This window comes from Myotis daubentonii, chromosome 18, assembly GCF_963259705.1.
Source record: "Myotis daubentonii chromosome 18, mMyoDau2.1, whole genome shotgun sequence".
NCBI lineage: Eukaryota > Metazoa > Chordata > Mammalia > Chiroptera > Vespertilionidae > Myotis > Myotis daubentonii.
The window spans coordinates 8241326-8260309 of record NC_081857.1 but is presented as its reverse complement, the minus strand read 5'-3'; the positions used below and the strand labels follow the sequence as shown (position 1 = coordinate 8260309).

The following is an 18984-nucleotide window of genomic DNA, read 5'->3' as shown; positions in this document are numbered from 1 at the left end:
CGAACCTGGGACCCTTGAGTCTGCAGGCCGATGCTCTATCCACTGAGCCAAACCGGTTAGGGCTCTCATCAATGTTTCTAACTCTTTAATCATCTCTCTTCCTCTCTGTAAAAAATCAATAAAAAAGTATATTAAAAAATAATCAATAAAATATATTTAAAAAAAGAAAAAAGTTTCAAAAAGAAGAATGGCTCTGGCTGGTGTGTGGCTCAGTTGGTAGGAGTGTCCTCCTGTGCACTGAAAGGTTGTGGGTTTGATTCCCAATCAGGACACGTGCCTAGGTTGCAGGTTTGATCCCCAGCCCTGGTAGGGAAGCATGCAGGAGGCAACAGATCAATGTTTCTCTTTCTAAAAAAAAAGTCAATGAAAATGTGCTCAGGTGAGGATAAAAAAAATAATAATAAAATAAAAGAATGTTTCACATCAGATTCCCTTTTTATGAATTCTGTAAAATCTTAATATCCAAATAACATAAGGATAAAATGAAAAAGGAAAAGCACAGGATAATATAATTCATAAATATATAAAAATTAAAAAGCATTAAACTGAATCCAGCAATGTATAAAAAAGCTAGATGGTTGAGTAACAGAATGTTCGTTTTATTATTCTTTAAATTGTTTGCATATACATTTACGTAGTTATAGCTCGCAACTTAAAACTAACATTAAAGTACAGGAAGAATATAAAGAAAATGAAAATTATCTAAAACCTCAATTCCCAGATAAACCAATGTTAATATTTATGTATTTTTTTGCAGTGTTTTTCGTAAGCATACAATTTTATCTTTACAAAATTGGAATTATCTCATACATATGGACTTCTTCCTGAGAATAGGTTTTTATTATAAGATTTTTTTTAAAAAGATTATTTTGCCCTAATGTTAAAGATCAAAAGTGGTATGTTCTTTGGTAACCTTTCTTCATTCAATATGAGAGAAGTTTTCTCCATCACTGTGGTTCAGAACATGACTTTTCATGACAGCAATTATTTTAAATGTTTTTTAATTGATTTTTAGAGAGAGAGGAAGGGGAGGGATAGAGAGATCGAAATATCTATGAAAGAAAAACATCATCGATCAGCTGCCTCCTGCATGCCCCCTACTGGGGATCAAGATGGCAACCCAGGTATATGCCCTGACAGGGAATTGAATGGGTGACCTCTTGGTTCATGGGATGACCCTCAATCACTGAGTCACACCAGCTGGGTGACAGCAATTACAATACATAACCACCTTAATTTAATCTAATTCCTTTTTGTTGGATACTTAGATTGTTTCTAATTTTCTATTATCAATACAATGATGAAAACTCAGTATGTCACTTTTAAGTACAAAAACAGAATTCATAACTAATTACTTAAACAAAGAAAAGCCACACACAAAAAAACAAAATACACAAGCCCTAAACTAACTCAACAGATAAATAGGAGAAAAATTAAAGATTTTATGGCAAGAGAAAGTGTATCAGAAGCTGGTCTTAGGGTTTACCTACCTGCTGCTTCCTCACTGTTTTGACCAGCTGACACACCTAATCGTTCCTTTAGAGACTTGGAAACTTGAACTGTAAATAAAAACCAAAAAACCCAAAAGTTGAACAGAGATTTTTTTAGAGATCAAATATCTTTTTCAAAGGTCACAAATTAGGCTTATATTTCTCTTCTAATACAAATGCTTTTAAAAAATGTTTTAGGTCAACCGGCCAGCATGACTCTTTTCTTAATCCTCACCTGAGGATATTTTTCCATTGAATTTTTAGAGAGTGGAAGAGAGAGGGAAAGACAGAGAGAAGTATTGATGTGAGAGAAACACATTGATTGGTTGCCTCCTGCACACACCCGAACCAGGGCCCAGGCCGGGGAGGAGCCTGCAACCAAGGTACGTGACCTTGACCGGAATCGAACCCAGGCCCCTTGGGTCCGCAGGCCGACGCTCTATCCACTGAGTTAAACTGGCTAGGGTTAAAAATATATTTAAAAAAATGTTTTCAGGTCTTAAACTTTCCTCTCTATGAAACTTTCCACCCCAAAGCACTCTGGAGAGCTTGAAATATTTTTCTTTAGATTTGAAAAGCAGAAACTACTGAATTAATAAGTAAAATAATTTTTGTTACCATACAACCTTCTAAAATCTTATTGACATCAAAAGGCTTTCCCTCCTAAATCTATTTGAAATATGTACTTTAGTTAAAAGAAGTCTTCAATGTAATTGACTGTCAAGGAGGAAGGGAATTTGGCTGCAAATTTTGTGCTTTCATAACATGTACACTTTCCCTCTCACAGAAATTATCACAATACATACAAGTATTTCTACTATAATCTCTCGAGGATTGTGATGGTGTTTATTTTATACAATGATGTCTACCTAGAATCGAGTAGAGTAAGCAACTCAAATGTTTGTTGAATGAATAAAATGTATACCAGAAGATAATCTAATTTACATGCACAAAAAGAGTAACAAACTATACCTGTTAACATTACAGAAGACAAGTGTCAAGATTACACACACAAAGTGTATTACAACAAAGTTACCTTTCTTTGGTGTTTTGTCAGTTTCTGAAGCATCAACTTTCTTCCCTAGCCTCTGTGCAAGGCTACGCTTTAACGGCGGATCACTGTCACCACCTACAAATAGAGAAAATTTAGTTTAAGAGTTCAAGTCAACCTTCTGCAAGGTCAAGAAATACAAGCAAAAACAGAAAACATAGAATACTTCTTTACTTTTCTGCATTTATATGGTGTATTCATTTACTAGCTTATTTATTACCCAGTGTTAGAGAAGGAATAAAAATGTTCCGAAAGAAGGGACAAAAAATTAGAATGCACAAATTAATATTTACCAAATAAGTGACTAAAATTAGAAATGGAGGATTATAAATCCTGGCTAAGACTGAAAATCAGAATTAGGAATATATGAAAAAAAAAAAAAAAAAAAAACAACACAAAAAACAAAAAAACTCTCCATGTACAAAAAAGAAACAAATTTCACTCCCTATCTGCTGAATTCTAAGTAAATTAATGGCTTAATGCACCAGGGACTAGGAGGGCAGCAAAAGAATCACAAAATTAAAAAATTTTATGTGACATAAAGACTCTGAAGGTCAAATAGCACCCATCTTCAATCCCAGATAAGAAATTTAACATTATGAAAGATTCTCTATCTTAGCCAAGTCACCAATTATTGATGGAGCCAAGATCTGGACAAAGTTTTCCGACTCCTGGTTTATTACATTACACTGTTCAATACAAGTTGTTTAAATGTCATGAGTTGTTTTAGGACTCCTTGACTAAAGATACAATCTTTCCAGGGTCCCATTAAAAACTTGAAAGACTCTGCAGAGTATGATTTTCTCTCTCCTTTCACTGATAATTTAAACATGAGACCAAAATTTCACAATGTTTACATGTATGCTGATGTTAAAATAACTTATTTCTGTACTTTTTTACTTAAAATTTATCAGGCAATGAGAATGGTGTCAAAGAAAATTCCAAACAGTTAAGATTTCATATTTGCAAGCACATTTTAAAAGAGTATGAAGTCAGAGGAGACTTTCAAAATAATTTTTTTGAAACAGACACACTAGGGTAGGTACACAACAATTCAGTAATATGGTAAATACTTCCCTAAATATAACCTAGCACTAATAAACTCAGGGATGAATTTATATTAACTGGACACTTCTTCCCCTCTAAAATGTCAAATTTCAATCTGTCCATAGAAACAGAGATATACTTTACTGCTTTTTGAAATGCTGGCCATAATCAAATTAAATTTTAATGCAAATTTCTCAAAGATATAATGCACAAGTGAAAAACATGGGAACATTTTAAATGTGCTTTCAGCCAAGAATACAGGGGATTACAAATCAATTATGACAGGGCACTTATATAAAGAGAACGTTGGAAGAGGTATCATATAAATGCACAAACAAGAAGAAAACAAAAGATATGTACAAAACTTATCTCACCTACAGAAAATTTTCGTTTCCCCAGTCTCTCGGTGAGACTCAATCTTATCAAGGGTTCTTCTCCTGAAATGGCAAAACAGAATTTCTCTACTATTAGGCAATTTTTCAGTATACAGTAACTACTAATGGGTATAAAGCATGTGCCAATATTAACATAAGTCCACTTAATTTCTTGAAAATCAGATCTCAGTCTTAGGAAAACTATCAATAAAAAAAAATCAACATGTTAAATAATAAATTTAAGTAGCCAAATGCACAGCCCAAGGGGAAGCAATAGCAGTCCTAATCACTAATAGTAGCCAAGTATACAATGACAAGTTGTGTTCTAATCAATTGATTATAAAATCTACACTTTTGCTTGCATACTTTAGTAAGCTAAAAAAAAAAAAAAAAAAAATCATGCTCCACTCCTATAACCTTCTTTGATCACTCCAGAAGTGAGTGCTTTCTTCTGATTCTTTGTTGTCTGAATGGCACAAACATTTAAATGTATCTGCACACCATAACTACCTGTGTCCTATTCCCTACTACATTTAAAACTATGAAGGGAAATATTTCTATAACTTAAAGGGTTTTTTAATAGTTCTTTAACCATAACGGGCAGTCAACAAATTTGGTGAATGGATACAAATAAACAGTAAATGAAAAAGTTAAATATACATAAATGTGAGAACTACATTAAGAATTTGAATCTTTTTAATAGCAGAGTCAAATGCACTAACTTTTCTTTTCATCCTTCTATCCAAGCAACATTCTTTTTTTAAAAAATATATATATATATATATATATTTCTTTTTTTAAAAAATATATTTTATTGATTTTTTTACAGAAGGGAGAGGGATAGAGAGCCAGAAACATCGATGAGACAGATCCATCAGCTGCCTCCTGCACGCCCCCCACTGGGGACGTGCCCGCAACCAGGGTACATGCCCTTGACTGGAATCGAACCTGGGACCCCTGAGTCCGCAGGCCGACGCTCTATCCACTGAGCCAAACCGGTTCGGCAAAAAATATATTTCTTTATTGATTTCAGAGAGGAAGGGAGGAGGAGAGAGATAGAAACATCAATGATGAGAGAGAATCATTGATTGGCTGCCTCCTGCACACCCCACATTGGGGATGGAGCCCGCAACCCAGGCATGTGCCCTTGGCCGGAATCCAACCTGGGACCCTTCAGTCGCAGGCCGATGCTCTATCCACTGAGCCAAGCCGGCCAGGGCCCAATCAACATTCTTAACTCCACCTGCAAATCCACCAAAGGTAAAATAAAATGCACACAAGGATTTTGCTCGCCCAGTTATTTATGTCTACAGCCTAACTATGTCTCACCTTGTTTGTTGGAGAGAGTTACTGTCCTCACCACAGTCCGGACATTCTCTTTTTCAGGACCTGGAATGGGCTGAGGCTGGAGCAGAAGACTGGAAACTCCCGAAGAACCTTCTGAATAAAGCAAGTCAAAGAATAGTAAATAATTTGTGAAAAATAAAGCTATCACAAGTCAAGAAATTTGATCTGTGACCAGGTAAGTCCAACACAGAACGCTGGACTACAAGCCAATCAGTTTCTCTGTTCTGTTTGCCTACAGGGTCGTGGTGGGAGAAGGGGAGATAATCCCTATTTCTTATCTTCCTTGGACACAATATGTAAATAAAACAAAACTGAGTGACTTAAGCACTCAATCTACTTTTTTAAAAAAAGTATATCCTATTGATTTTTTTACAGAGGAAGGGAGAAGGATAGAGAGTTAGAAACATCGATGAGAGAAAAACACCAATCAGCTGCCTCCTGCAAACCCCTTACTGGGGATGTGCCTGCAACCAAGGTACATGCCCTTGACTGGAATCGAACCTGGGACCCTTCAGTCCGTAGGCTGACGCTCTATCCACTGAGCCAAAACAGTCAGGGCTCAATCTACTTTTATTGACTAAAAAGGCTAACATTATTCTAAAGTTAATCTCAGAAGCACACTAGCTGTCAGGTGTGTCAATTCAATCTTTTTCATCTATATTCAATTACATGCAAAACACAACTCCAAGGTTCCTATAGAAAAGGTTTTACCAAAAGTGTACTAGAACCAACCACTTGATTATCTCTAAATATTAATATGACACAATAATTTTTAGGGTTGGAAATGTATAAATCAATCAAGCTCCAGAAGAAAGTCCTAGCAGTTTGTGAGAATTCATCAACTACAAAATAAAGTATTTCTTCTTTTAATACACTTCATTTCTCAAGATAAACAAGTTCTTTTGAGCTCTTTAGTTCTGGTGCTTAGCTGTGAATAGTTAGGAACTGAAACACAACTGCAATGAATTAAAACTAAGTGATTTAAATAAGTCTGTGTTTTAACTTCAAACCAGCCACAGAGTCAAATTCATTTTGGCTGTTGCCAAGGGTCTTTACCACTGGAAGTGTCCTAATTATTCTTCTCTAGCAACATTCAATGATCTAGTCAAAACTGATAACTTACCACCTTGCTTCTTGGACTTTTCCTTCATTTTCTTTGACTTAATTTCCTCAAGAGTTTTTATTCCAAAATTCAAACATTCACCTGGGAAAAGCAAAGAGAAATCACACGAGGTCCTATCACCTTTTTCACCTTTGCATTTTATTTGTACACTAGAGGCCAGTGCACAAGTTTGTGCACATCGAAAGGAAATTAATTAGAAGAAATATTTTAATATCGCTGTCTGCACTTTCTCTATAACAGAAGTGTCAACCAAATTCACAATTAACAATGACAGATTGAAACACACGCATGCGATTGGTGCCAGCAAGAGCTTTATATGTATTGCCCATGTGCAAATCAATTTAGCCTTTTATAGATATAGAATAGACTTGCTTAATTACACCTGCTTTCTGATTTAGCTAAACTTTTTCCAGCCCAGTGAAGCACCCCAACTTCTCTTTCAGGTAACTGTCAGCCAACACAGCAGTAAATAATCAACACGAAGCAGATTATTATTGTAGATCACACAGGGAGAACAAAGAGTAAAATATTTAACTGCAGCAGTGTTTGACTATATTCTGTGCGGTGTGAAAACCTGAAGTCATCTTCAAGGTCCACCATTTCTTACTTTTCAGTCGGGTCAAGTTTCTAAGCTTTCTAAATCTCCGTTTTCTGGCAAATGAAAAGAGGATTCCATTGAGTCTCCTATCTACCTACTCCAGGATGTCTGTGAGGATCAAATGAGATGAGGCACAGGAAAACGCTTCACAAACATTTGGTTAAAGTGTAAAATGTTTCCACTCGGCTATAAAGCAAGTCACGTTCCTGGGCTGAAGAAACTGAAGGAGGCTAGTCACTAGGGAGAGGAAGCTGGGCGTTGCTACATGACGTCATTACACGGCGCCCACAGCCACCATTTCCGGGCTGGCCTGGACTGTGGGCCTCATTTTGTGCCATGGGGTCTTGGCAGTGTTGGCTGCGATTTGGTGGGGTGTTGCTCTGGGGAGGTGGCAGGGCCTATGTCCCACTTGGGGAAAGACAAGTGTTGCTTTGTGGGCACCAGGTCCGTGATGCTGTTTCTCTGTAAATGGCCAGTGTGCATCACAGCAGCTCCTGCATTGAGTGGCTGCCCCTGGTGGTCAGTGAGTGTCATAGCGACCGGTCAGACAGACAGCATATTAGCCTTGTAGATACATAGATAGCACGTGCTCAGATGTTTTCTAACTAAGACGAAGTATGTTTGAAGTTTATATTTATTGTTGAAAGTATTACAGATGTCCTCCCTTTTTTTCCCATTAACCCCATCTACCCTGCACCCACCCCACCCAGGCCTTCACCACACTATTGTCTCTGTCTTATATATGCATATAAATTCTCAGGTTAATCTCTCCCCACCCCCGCACCCCTACTTCCACCTTCCCTCTAAATTCATCATTCTGTTCCATGCTTCTATGTCTCTGGATCTATTTTTGTTCATCAGAACATGAATTAAATTTCAAAAGTATTTAAAATAGTTTGGACATTCAATAGTGTTGTAAGATCTTACCTTGTTTTAAATTGACCCCGGGTTTCCGGGCAGAAGCCCCTCGTAATCCATTATGAACTTCAGGAGTTGGTTGCAGGGTTGGTGTTTTGGTTTCATCACCTTCCTCAGAAAACTGATCTATATTAACATTTAAGGCAAATTTTCAGTTAAAGACAGGCCTAGAGCTTTAATTCTAATTCATTAAGTGATCTTGATCACTTATTTGCCATAAAGAACTAAAACATACCATCATCGTCTTCATCATCATCTGCAGCATTGATCACAACTGGTGGATGTGTGGGGCTAGGAACATTTTCTGAACTTTCTACTTTCATCACACTTCGCAGTTGAGGGGAGGGATTGGACTGGACAGACAATTTGTTTTGTTGAACTGTGAGCTGGGAAGCCTTCACTTCCTCCTCTGGTGACTCAGGCACAGTGGGCAACACAGCTAGATATGCAAAATTAGTCATCAATTAAAAACCAAAGATATAATCCCACGTCATCAGAACACACTCACCAAAAGTTTGGTGCATTTTCCATATGAGCACTTAATGTGTTTTTATTTAACATCTCCATTTTCCCAATTAGGTTCTAAATTTCCAAGGAGGGAAAACTTGGCTTTTAGTTAACTTTTTACTGTATGAAAGTACACTCAAAGTGGGCATCAAAATATAGATTATACAGAAGGCTAGATGCATAGTGACTATAAATTCTAGACGTGTAATTTTAATATTGTAACTTTCCTTCCTTAAATAAAGGTGAAAATATATAGCCATCAAAATTTAATCACATAGTAGATGTGGTTTTCAAATGGCTGATCATTCCGCTAGGAAATCACTTTATAAGAAACTCTGGAAATAAATACTAGCTTTTGGTAGGGCATAGTTTTATTTATTTTATTATTATTTTTTAAATATATATTTTATTGATTTCAGAGAGGAAGGGAGAGAGAGATAGAAACATCACTGATAAGAGAATCATTGATTGGCTGCCTCCTACACTGGAGATGGAGCCCGCAAGCCGGGCATGTGCCCTTGACTGGAATTGAACCTGGGACCCTTCAGTCCGCAGGCTGACACTATTTACTGAGCCCAAACCAGACAGGGCATGCAGTTCTGTAAAAAGCTGGATAGCAAATATTATAGGCTCTACAGATCTCTCTCTCTCAACTACTCAGCCTTAAAGCAGTAGCACAAAATTTGGCCATAGACAATATGAAAATGAATGGGGATGGCTTCATTCCAATAAACCTTATTTTATAAAACAGGTGGAGGAAGAGATCTGCCAAACACTGAGAGAATCAAGTTTCTTTCAAAAACCACTGCCCAGCCATAATAGGTCAGTTGGTCGGAGCATGTCCCATGCAACGAGGCGTTGTTGGTCCAATTCCCAGTCAGGGCACACACCTGGGTTTCGGGTTCGTTCCCTGATCGGGACACGTGTGGAAGGCAACCAATCTGTTTCTCTCTCACATCCATGTTTCTCTTTTTCTCTCCACCCCCCTTCCTCCTCTTTCTCTAAGCATGACCTTGGGTGAGGACTAGAGAGAGAAAAAGTCAAAAGCCTCTATGGGTCTGATAAGAAAATGGGAATGAAGTAAGCTCTAGTAATCTAAACTGTAATGCCAAGAAGCACTGATGAGGCACATGGCTTTTGGCAACAGGATTGTGACTCTGCTACTTACTGGTTTATAACTGTACAAATCACCTAACCTTAATAAAGTTGGGTTCTTTCATCTGTAAAGTGGAAATAATACCTCTCTCTCACACTAGGAAAAGAAGGCAAGTATTTAAAGTACTTTATACAGTGTGCATAGTAGGTGTTCATTATATAGTAACTAGGGGCCGGTGCACGAAATTCGTGCACTGGGTGTGTGTGTGGGGGGGGGGGGGAGTGTCCCTCAGCCCAGCCTGCCCCCTCTCACATACTGGGAGCCCTCAGGCGTAGACCCCCATCACCCTCTGATCACCTGATCGGCCCCTTGCCCAGGCCTGACGCCTCCACCAGAGGTGTCAGGCTTGGACAGGGGACCCCCATCTCCCCCTGATCACTGGCTCTGGCCCCCACCCAGGCCTGAGGCCTCTGGCCCAGGAATCATGCCTGGGCAGGGGACCCCCATCTCCCTCTGATCGCTTGCTCCACCCCCCGCCCAAGCCTGACGCCTCTGACCCAGGCTTCAGGCCTGGGCAAGGGGACCATCATATCCCCCCAATCCCCGGCTCAGCCCCCCACCCAGGCCTGATGCCTCGGCCAGAGGAATTGACCCTCATCACCCTCCGATCACCAATCACCGGATCGGCCCCTTGACCAGGCCTGAGGCCTCCAGCAGAGGTGTCAGGCCTGGGCAGGGGACCCCCAGCTCCCCGCAGTTGCAGGCTCTGCCCCTGCCCAGGCCTAACGCCTCTGGCTGAGGCGTCTGGCTCGGGCAGCGGGGACCCGCAGCTGCAGTGGCCCCGCGATCCTGGGCTCCGCTTTAGGCCCAGGCAAGGGACCCCTAGCTCCCGGGACTGCCAGCTTCGACAGTGCCCAGCTCCCATCGCTGGCTCCACCCCTACTTCCTGCTATCACTGGCCAGGGCGGCAAAGGCACCTGATTCTCCGATCATGGCTGGGGGGCAGGGCAAAGGCGGCCCCAGGGCCGCCTTTGCCCTGCCCCCCAGCTCTTAGCTCCCCCCTGGGTTTCCGATCACTGTCAGTGGCAGGTGGCTTCTTCCTGCTTTCCCTTTCGCCTCCCTGCATTGTGCCTACATATGCAAATTAACCGCCATCTTGTTGGCAGTTAACTGCCAATCTTAGTTGGCAGTTAATTTGCATATAGCCCTGATTAGCCAATGAAAAGGGTATCGTCGTACGCCAATTACCATTTTTCTCTTTTATTAGATAGGATTATTTTTTTAAAATTAAAAACATCTCACTTTTGCTTGGAGGTAGAAAAAGGCCATCCACATAGCGTCCTCTGTTGTGATGAAAAGCGCAGTTTAGTTTTTGACATCCCACTGGTTGATTTTCCCAATAACAAGGAATCTCACTCCGTTTTTTCTGCAAGAGGGAAAAACATAGTTTCCAAATAAAAATGAAGTGTGACCTGTATTAATTTGTTCATCTGTTTTTGGGGGATTTTGTTAGTGGCAATGAAGGGGAAGATAGAGTGTTGGAAATATTCTATTTCTTGATCTAGGACTAGGTGCTGGTCAAGTAAGTATATTCACTTTGTGAAAATTCTATATATACTTTAACAAATAGTTCAACGAAGAAAAAGGAACTGGTAAGCATTCTGAAAAGTAACTAACCTCTGATTAATAACCTGCATTATTTTGGATGTTTCATCATTTTAAGAGACTAAGGTTTAAAATTCCCGGAAAGAATAACAGCATTATTTCAGAAATTTTAAAATATGGAGGAAGGAAACATAGAAATAATGGCCATTACAAAAAGATCCTTACATGTATAAAAAAAGAGCAAAGATCAAAGTCTACTACTCAGACTGATAACACAGTGTTGTTAGGGATGCGAAAGAATCATGCAATCCCATATACTTAAAATGAAAATATAAAGTAGCTCAATAGCTTTAAAAGGCAATTGGCAAAAACTGTTTTAAAAATTTATGTCTTGAATTTACTGCCACATGTACAACTTTCCTATTTTCTAAAAGTACGGCGAATACCTTTACCTCTGTATAAAATACCTTAGTTCCGGTTACATCCAAAAGTAGGTGTATTGGCTACCATTGTGTTTAGATAAGAATAAGAATAATTACTCAACCCCTTCCTCAAGGCAGAAACTAGTATCAATCAATCTTCCTTGCTCCTAAGTCTGTCTTTGCTTAAGGTTTTACTCCTTTCCCAGAAGCAATTTTCAAATTACTAGATGCCTTCTATACTAGCAGCCTCCATATACATGAATCACATGACATTTATTTGATCTGTTTAATACACTTACTGGATTTTGTTTCTAAATGAAAATAAAACACAAACAAAAAAGACAACTTGGAAAATAGAAATAAATACCTGTTAAACTATTACCTAAAGAGAATCACTTATTTTGGTATAGAATTCTTTTACTTAAAAAATGTAAATGTGTAGATGCACACTTTAAAAAAGGTTATTTCATATAATCCTGTACATTTTTCATTTAGCAACAAATTCTCCACAGTAACATTCTCCAACATGATTATTTCTTTAAATTTTTTATAGGTAATAGAGCACACAGACCAAAGGTATACAGAGTAAGGTTCCTATAAGCTTCTGGTCACAATATTTGTATCAACTGATCAATATATAATGTTGTTTTATGTGTCTGTGTTTAAAGTCACCTTACGTAATATGTATTGTTGCCCAGCGGGCGTGGCTCAGTGGTTGAGTGTCGACCTATGAATCAGGTCATGGTTCGATTCCCAGACAGGGCACATGCCTTGGTTCGGGCTGATCCCCAGTGTGGGGCATGCAGGAGGCAGCCGATCAATGATTCTCTCTCACTATTGGTGTTTCTCTCTCTCCCTTCCTCTCTGAAATGTTAAAAAAATATTTTTAAAAAACACATTGATTCACTAATATTGAACTCTAGGCCAACACACTGTAAGTCACAGTTGAATGAGGCTTTATCTATTACACATACTTTCTTTCCTGTGCTTAGGAACATTACATAATACTGCAGCACTATTCTTGGGGCCATTTTAAATTGGAAAATCACCAACAAAAGGGGGAGGGGCACTAAAATAGGCCACAAAAAGGACACTTGTTCACACTATGAGAGCTGAAACAAGAAAAGCAGAGCATTGCTTTGTTTGATCTCAGCTGGAAATGAGGTGCCTCAAGAGACTCACATTTTTAGTGACCTGCACATGTCTCACTGCCAATCAAAGCAAGTATTACTTCAGAGGTTACAAATAAATTCTAGCGAGTAGACAAATTTTCAAATATGAAACCCAGGAATAATAAAAATTGACTGCATAGAGAAGGGGTTACAGTAAAATGGCCCTTTCTCAATCCTGTTCCCACCCCAACAGCCACTGTAAAGTTTCTCTTTTATACTTCTATTTTTAAAATGCATATACAAGTAAAAATAAATACAAATTATTTTCCCTCTCTCTTTTTTTACAAATGGTAGCATATTACACACCTTATTCTGATCCCTTTTCACTAATCATATATTCTGATCTTTCCGTGTCAATTTAAATAGTTTCCCTTTTAAAATTTTTTGTTTACAGCTACCCAGCACTCCACTGCATGAATAGAGTAAAATTTTATTTTAAATGAGGGTTAGGTTGCTTCATACATTTTACTAATACAAATTATGCTACAAAAAGTAATCTGCATCTCACTCTGCACATGGGAGCCACAGGTATAATAGTAGTTTTGTAAGAGGCAGCCAAATAAGCCTCTGTGCAGAAGAGTTAACAGAGCAGCCCTACAGTTGCTACCCTCAGACAGCCTTGCAAGGGCGGCCCTTGGCTGGCACTGGAAACTCGGCACTCAGAATGTGCCCTAGGCTGTCTGTGCAAATACAGCTTATGCTGAACACCTCCCATCCTTTTGGGAGTCTGGAGTTTGGTATGTGGTAGAGGGTGTCTAAGCAACCTGCCCCAATAAAAACTTTGGGTCTCTCATGGGCTTCCCTAGGCAGAAACGTCACATATATACTGGTGCATTCCTATGGCCAGAGGAAGCGTTCGCTCTGCGTGACCTCTGATGGGAGGGAGATCATAGAGAAGCCCACACATGGATTCCTCCAGACCAAGCATGTCAAACTCGTGGCCGGCGGGCTGCATGTTTGACATGCTTCCTCCAGACTCTGCCTGTGTCCTTTTCTCTTACAACCAGCATATTCTTACTGTGTCACTATAATACTAGCCAAGAATACAATTATATGCTGAGTTCCATGAGTTCTTCTAGAGCAGTGGTTCTCAACCCTGGCTGCACATTAGAATCACCTGGGAATCTTTTTAAAATCCTGATTTCTGGGCCCCATCCTCTGGAAATTCTGTTTCTTTGTTATGGGGTGGGGCCACAACATTAGTAACAAAGAAACAGAATTTCCGGAGGATGAGGCCCAGAAATCAGGATTTTAAAAAGATTCCCAGGTGATTCTAATGTGCAGCTAAGGTTGAGAACCACTGCTCTAGAGAATCTCTAAATGTAGTTCTTCTTAGAGACCCTGACACTTAGAGATCTTTCCTAGGAGTTGTGCCAATTTACAAACTATGCCAGCAGTGTTACAATATGACTTTTCAAAAGTTAGAGAGTATTCCTTTCTCTGAATGTTAGTGAATTCCCTGCTATTTGGAAGACAGGCAGCATAGAAGACAGTTAAACCTAGGACCAAACTAGAGTAGCTATATAAGCCCAGACATCCAAACTGCGTATTTAGTCTCTTCCTTCCTACAACACCCCTCAAACAATTCAGACCAAAGTCATTAGGTAAGGCTGAGAGAGGCAGGCGTTCATGCTGAAAAGGGAAGGGTATGTGGCCCAGAGCAGGGAGTTAGAGCCGGACTAGAGGTGAGGAGTCTACTGGACAAGGTGGGACTGGCACAGGTGTCAGAACCCACAGGAGTTGGTATGACATTTGCATAAGAGGATGGCCTGGCAGTGTTGGAGCCTGAGCAGCATGGGAAGGCGAGCAAGACTTCTGTGTAGAAGGGATCCTAGTGTAGTTAAGGAGGGTGTACTTATGGAGGGTCTTCCCAGAATGAGCCTCCAAGACCAACCAGCAGGAGAAAGGCAGGGTCTTCCTGAGTGGGGACCAGGCGCAGAGTTGGAGAACGAACAGGGTGAGAGTGAGCACCTCATATGGGAGGGCTGTCCAACAGAGTATCAGAGCCCAAGGATATGGAATAGAATGCTGAGGTCCAAAAAGGCCGAGGAAGGAGTCCTCACAGTGAAGCAGGGGGGAGACCTGGTACAGGTCTTGGCATTGACATAAGGTGAGAAAGGTGTCCCTGTGGAGAAGCAGCCTCAGGTGTGATGTCAACACCTGAAGATGATTAAAAATGGTGGCAGAGTAAGTGGATGCTGCATGGACATGCTCCCAGGAACAAACTGGAATTACAACTGAAATACAGAAAAACTTCCTGAACAATCAACGAAAAACTCACAGGAGAGAACCCTGACACCCAAGAACTGAAAGTGGAGACCGCACAGAGACTGGTAGGAAAGGGCTGGCTGGGCACCCACAGACGGCAACTGATATCTCAGCTGTGGGGGAGTCCACTGAGAACTCTGGCATCTAATCCCCAAGCTGGGTCCCCCAGCAGAAAGCACCAAAAATAAAGAGGAGCCCACATACCATCTGGCTATGAACAGCAGCGGGGGTGCTGTCTGCTAGGGAGTAACAGATGAAAACGCAGGCATCCTCTTAAACGTCCAACGCACAAAAATCCCTGTGGAGCCACCCACCTTGTGCTCCAGCAGAGGGAGGGCAGAGTAGACTGGAGCTTTGTGAGAAGCCAGGATTGGGGACACAGGGGTTAAAGCTCAGAAGGCAGACACCCCCAGTGTCCTGTGCTGAGTCATTCCCTCACACAGTGGAGGACATCTTTCCCATACATTTATTTGCCTTGCGTGGGGTGAAGACAGTTGACACACCCTATTGGAAAACACCTTGCCCTGATGCCACTTGAGAGACTAAAGATAACAATTAGCTTCCAAGCAGAAGCAACTGCCCACCCTGTTGAAAAAAAACCTCACCACACCTGAGGACCACTGATTGGGGGGTGGGGGGCAATTCAAGTCCGAATTCTATCAATCTGTAGGCAGAGGCAGTCTCTGGAGGCTTTGAGTCTTTACCTGATCTAATTAGTCAGAAACAGACTTTAACACTGTCCTGCACTAGAGATTGAGAGGTATAGAGGATCTACCTAATACAGAGGCACAAACCCAGACAGAGAGCCAAAATGAGGAAACAAAGAAACAACCCCCAAATGAAAAAACTAGAGAATTCTCCAGAAGAAGAGATAAATAAAACAGAGATAAGAAATTTACCTGCAACAGAGTTCGGAGTAATGACTGTTAAAAAAAGCACAACAGCATGAAAAAAGATATAGTAACTATGAAAAAAGAACAGTCTGAAATAAAGAATGACATAACACAAATAAAGAACACATTGGAAGGAATACACAGCAGATTAGGGGAAACTGAGGATCAAATCAGTGAATTAAAAGACAGAGTTGAAAACATCACTCAATCAGAGAACCAAAAAGAAAAAACAATTAAAAAACAGGAGGACAGCTTAAGGGAGTTGTGGGACAATGTGAAATGTAACAATATTAGAATAGTAGGTGTGCCAGAAGAGGCAGAAAGGGACAGAGAAGGTGTTTGAAGAAATGATAGAAAACTTCCCTAACCTGGTAAAGGAAAAAGTCACAAAAGTTAGGAGGCACAGAGAAACCCAAACAGACCCATGTCCATACACATCATAATTAAATGCCAAAAATTAAAGACAAAGAGAGAATTTTAAAGGCAGCAAGAGAAAAGAAAACTGTTACCTACAAAGGAGTTCCCATAGAACACCTGATTTCTCATCAGAAACACTACAGGCCAGAAGGGAATGGCATGAAGTACTCAAGGTAATGGAAAGCAAGGATCTGAGACCAAGATTACTATATCCAGCAAGGCTAACATTTAAAATAGATGGTCAAATAAAGAGCTTCCCAGACAAAAAAAGGCTAAAGGAGTACATCACCACCAAGCCAGCATTACAAGAAATGATAAAGGGATTGCTGTAATGAGAAGAAACAGAGAGAGAAACATACAGAATTAAAATGGCAATAAATAAGTTCCTATCAATAATAACCCTGTGTAAATGGACTAACTGCTCCAATCAAAATGCATAAGGTAACTAAATGGATACAAAAACATGACCCAACTATATGCTGTCTACAAGAGACCCGCCTCAAAACAAAAGACACACACAGGATGAGAGTAAAGGGATGGAAAAATATTTTCCATACAAATGGAAAAGAAAAAAAGCTGGAATAGGAATACTCATATACAACAAAACAGACTTTAAAATGAAGGCCATCATAAGAGACAACAAAGGTCACTGCATAATACTAAATGGATCGATCCAACAAGAGGATATAACCCTGGTAAACATATATGTACCCAATATTAAGACCACCTAAATATATAAAAAAACTTCTAGCCCTGATCGGTTTGGTTCAGTGGATAGAGCATCGGCCTGCGGACTGAAGGGTCCTGGGTTCGATTCCAGTCAAGGGCATATACCTTGGTTGCGGGCACATCCCCAGTGGGGGGTGTGCAGGAGGCAGCTGGTCAATGTTTCTCTCTCATTGATGTTTCTAACTCTCTATCCCTCTCCCTTCCTCTCTGTAAAAATCAATAAAATATATTTTTTAAAAAAAGACTTCTAGAGGACTTTAATGGAGAGATTGACAACAATACAGTCATATTGGGGGGCTTTAACACCCCTCTGACTTCACTGGATAGATCTTCCAGACAAAAACTTAACAAGGAAACATAGAGACTCTAAAGGACACAGTGGATCAGATGGACTTAACACCTAAGAGGTAGGAAGAGACTGGAATACAATATTGGATTACATAACCAGGGGACTGATCAAATAAGTAATATTAAGGAGAATGAAAGCAAAGTTTCTCACTTTCAGAAAAGAGAGCTACAAGTAGGCAAAAGTAGAAGCCTATTTGTGAATTGGAGGTATCTATGTGAACTCATGATTTTCCATACAAAAGCAGGAAGTAATAACTAATGATGTAAATATGTGTATGTATATACATTTATGTATTTCCTCCTTCTGTCCACTGTAGGCCTAGAAGCAGTACCACTCCAGGAGCAGCTCGAAGCTCATTTCCATATACTACTTTTCACTAAAAGGAACCAAAGCTCCTTGGATATGGTTGATTCCAAAACTAGAGGAGGAAAAGTCCAGGATGAGCCTAGAAAGTCTTATTAAGCCAGAAAGCAAAGAGGTATTTGAAGAATGATGGAAACATCCAAAAGACACAAAAACCAGCTTGAAGGGCTCTTACTGGCCAAATCTAGGTCTATTTGAGGATAAAATGTAATAACAATGAAGTACAACACATTGAATAAAATAGGAAACCATGAATTTGCACAAATAAATCACTGAAAAAAATGGAAAGTTTGCTAAGAAATGGGATTATTACAGGTTCTCAAATTACATTTCCATAAAATGCTTATTACAAAAAGAAAAACTTTTTTAGTAAAACAGTCTGGTAGATCTACCTTAATGAAATGATCACTAACATCACTGGTAATGGGATAATTAAAATTGTATGCCACCTGCCCTGGAGCCAGGTGGCTCAGTTGGTTGGAGCATCGTACCATACACTGAAAGGCTGTGGGTTCGATGTCCTTAGGTGAGGATTAACAAAACACATTGTATGCCACCTAATAATGGTATACAAAGAGAAGAGTATCAACTCTGATGTTCTTGCCAAAGGTACAAACCCTGAATTTAATCATGAGGAATTATCAGACTAACCCTAATTGAGGGACAGTCTACAAAATAACTGACCTGTAACTAAAAGTGTCAATGCCAATGAAAGGCAAGCAAAAATTGAGCAACTATTCTAGACTGAAGGTGACCGAAGTCATGACAACTACATGCAATACTTGATTCTGGACATGCTCCTTCTGAAATAGAAAACATTATTGGCACATGGCAAAACTTGAGTCAGATCTGAGAATTAAGTGAAGGTAATATATCAATGTTAATTTTCTAATTTTAAAGGTTGTATAATGGTTATATAGGAGAATGTCCTTCCTATTTGTAGGAAATACTCATGAAAACATTTGGAAGTGATAGGGAATGTCAGTAATTTATTCCCAAATGTCTTAGAAAAAAAAAGTTTTATATTGTAATTTTTCTCTTAAGTTTGAGATAGTTTGAAAATAAACAGAGATGTAAATACTCCCAATATAGTACATACATAACTTTCATACATTAGATATTTTACCGAACTGCCTTTCAGAAAAATTACACCAATTCATACTCCAAAACATGTAGATATTAAGTGAGCATTATAATAACGACAGGAATTTCACT

The 18984-nt window shown here is 39.6% G+C and overlaps 1 protein-coding gene across 8 annotated transcripts in view; it reads right to left on the bottom strand.

Annotated features, from left to right (window-relative positions):
- The window catches only part of ZC3H11A (zinc finger CCCH-type containing 11A), a 38597-nt gene that overhangs the window by 10416 nt on the left and 9197 nt on the right, over positions 1–18984 (bottom strand). For all 8 annotated transcript variants that reach the window (XM_059673592.1, XM_059673593.1, XM_059673594.1 and 5 more), the window contains 8 exons: positions 10854–10977; positions 8184–8387; positions 7958–8074; positions 6433–6513; positions 5292–5402; positions 3963–4025; positions 2527–2619; positions 1491–1559 (listed from right to left, as the gene is read on the bottom strand). In XM_059673592.1, coding sequence (XP_059529575.1) covers positions 1491–1559; positions 2527–2619; positions 3963–4025; positions 5292–5402; positions 6433–6513; positions 7958–8074; positions 8184–8387; positions 10854–10977 — 862 coding nt within the window. The remainder of the gene's footprint in view (positions 1–1490; positions 1560–2526; positions 2620–3962; positions 4026–5291; positions 5403–6432; positions 6514–7957; positions 8075–8183; positions 8388–10853; positions 10978–18984) is intronic.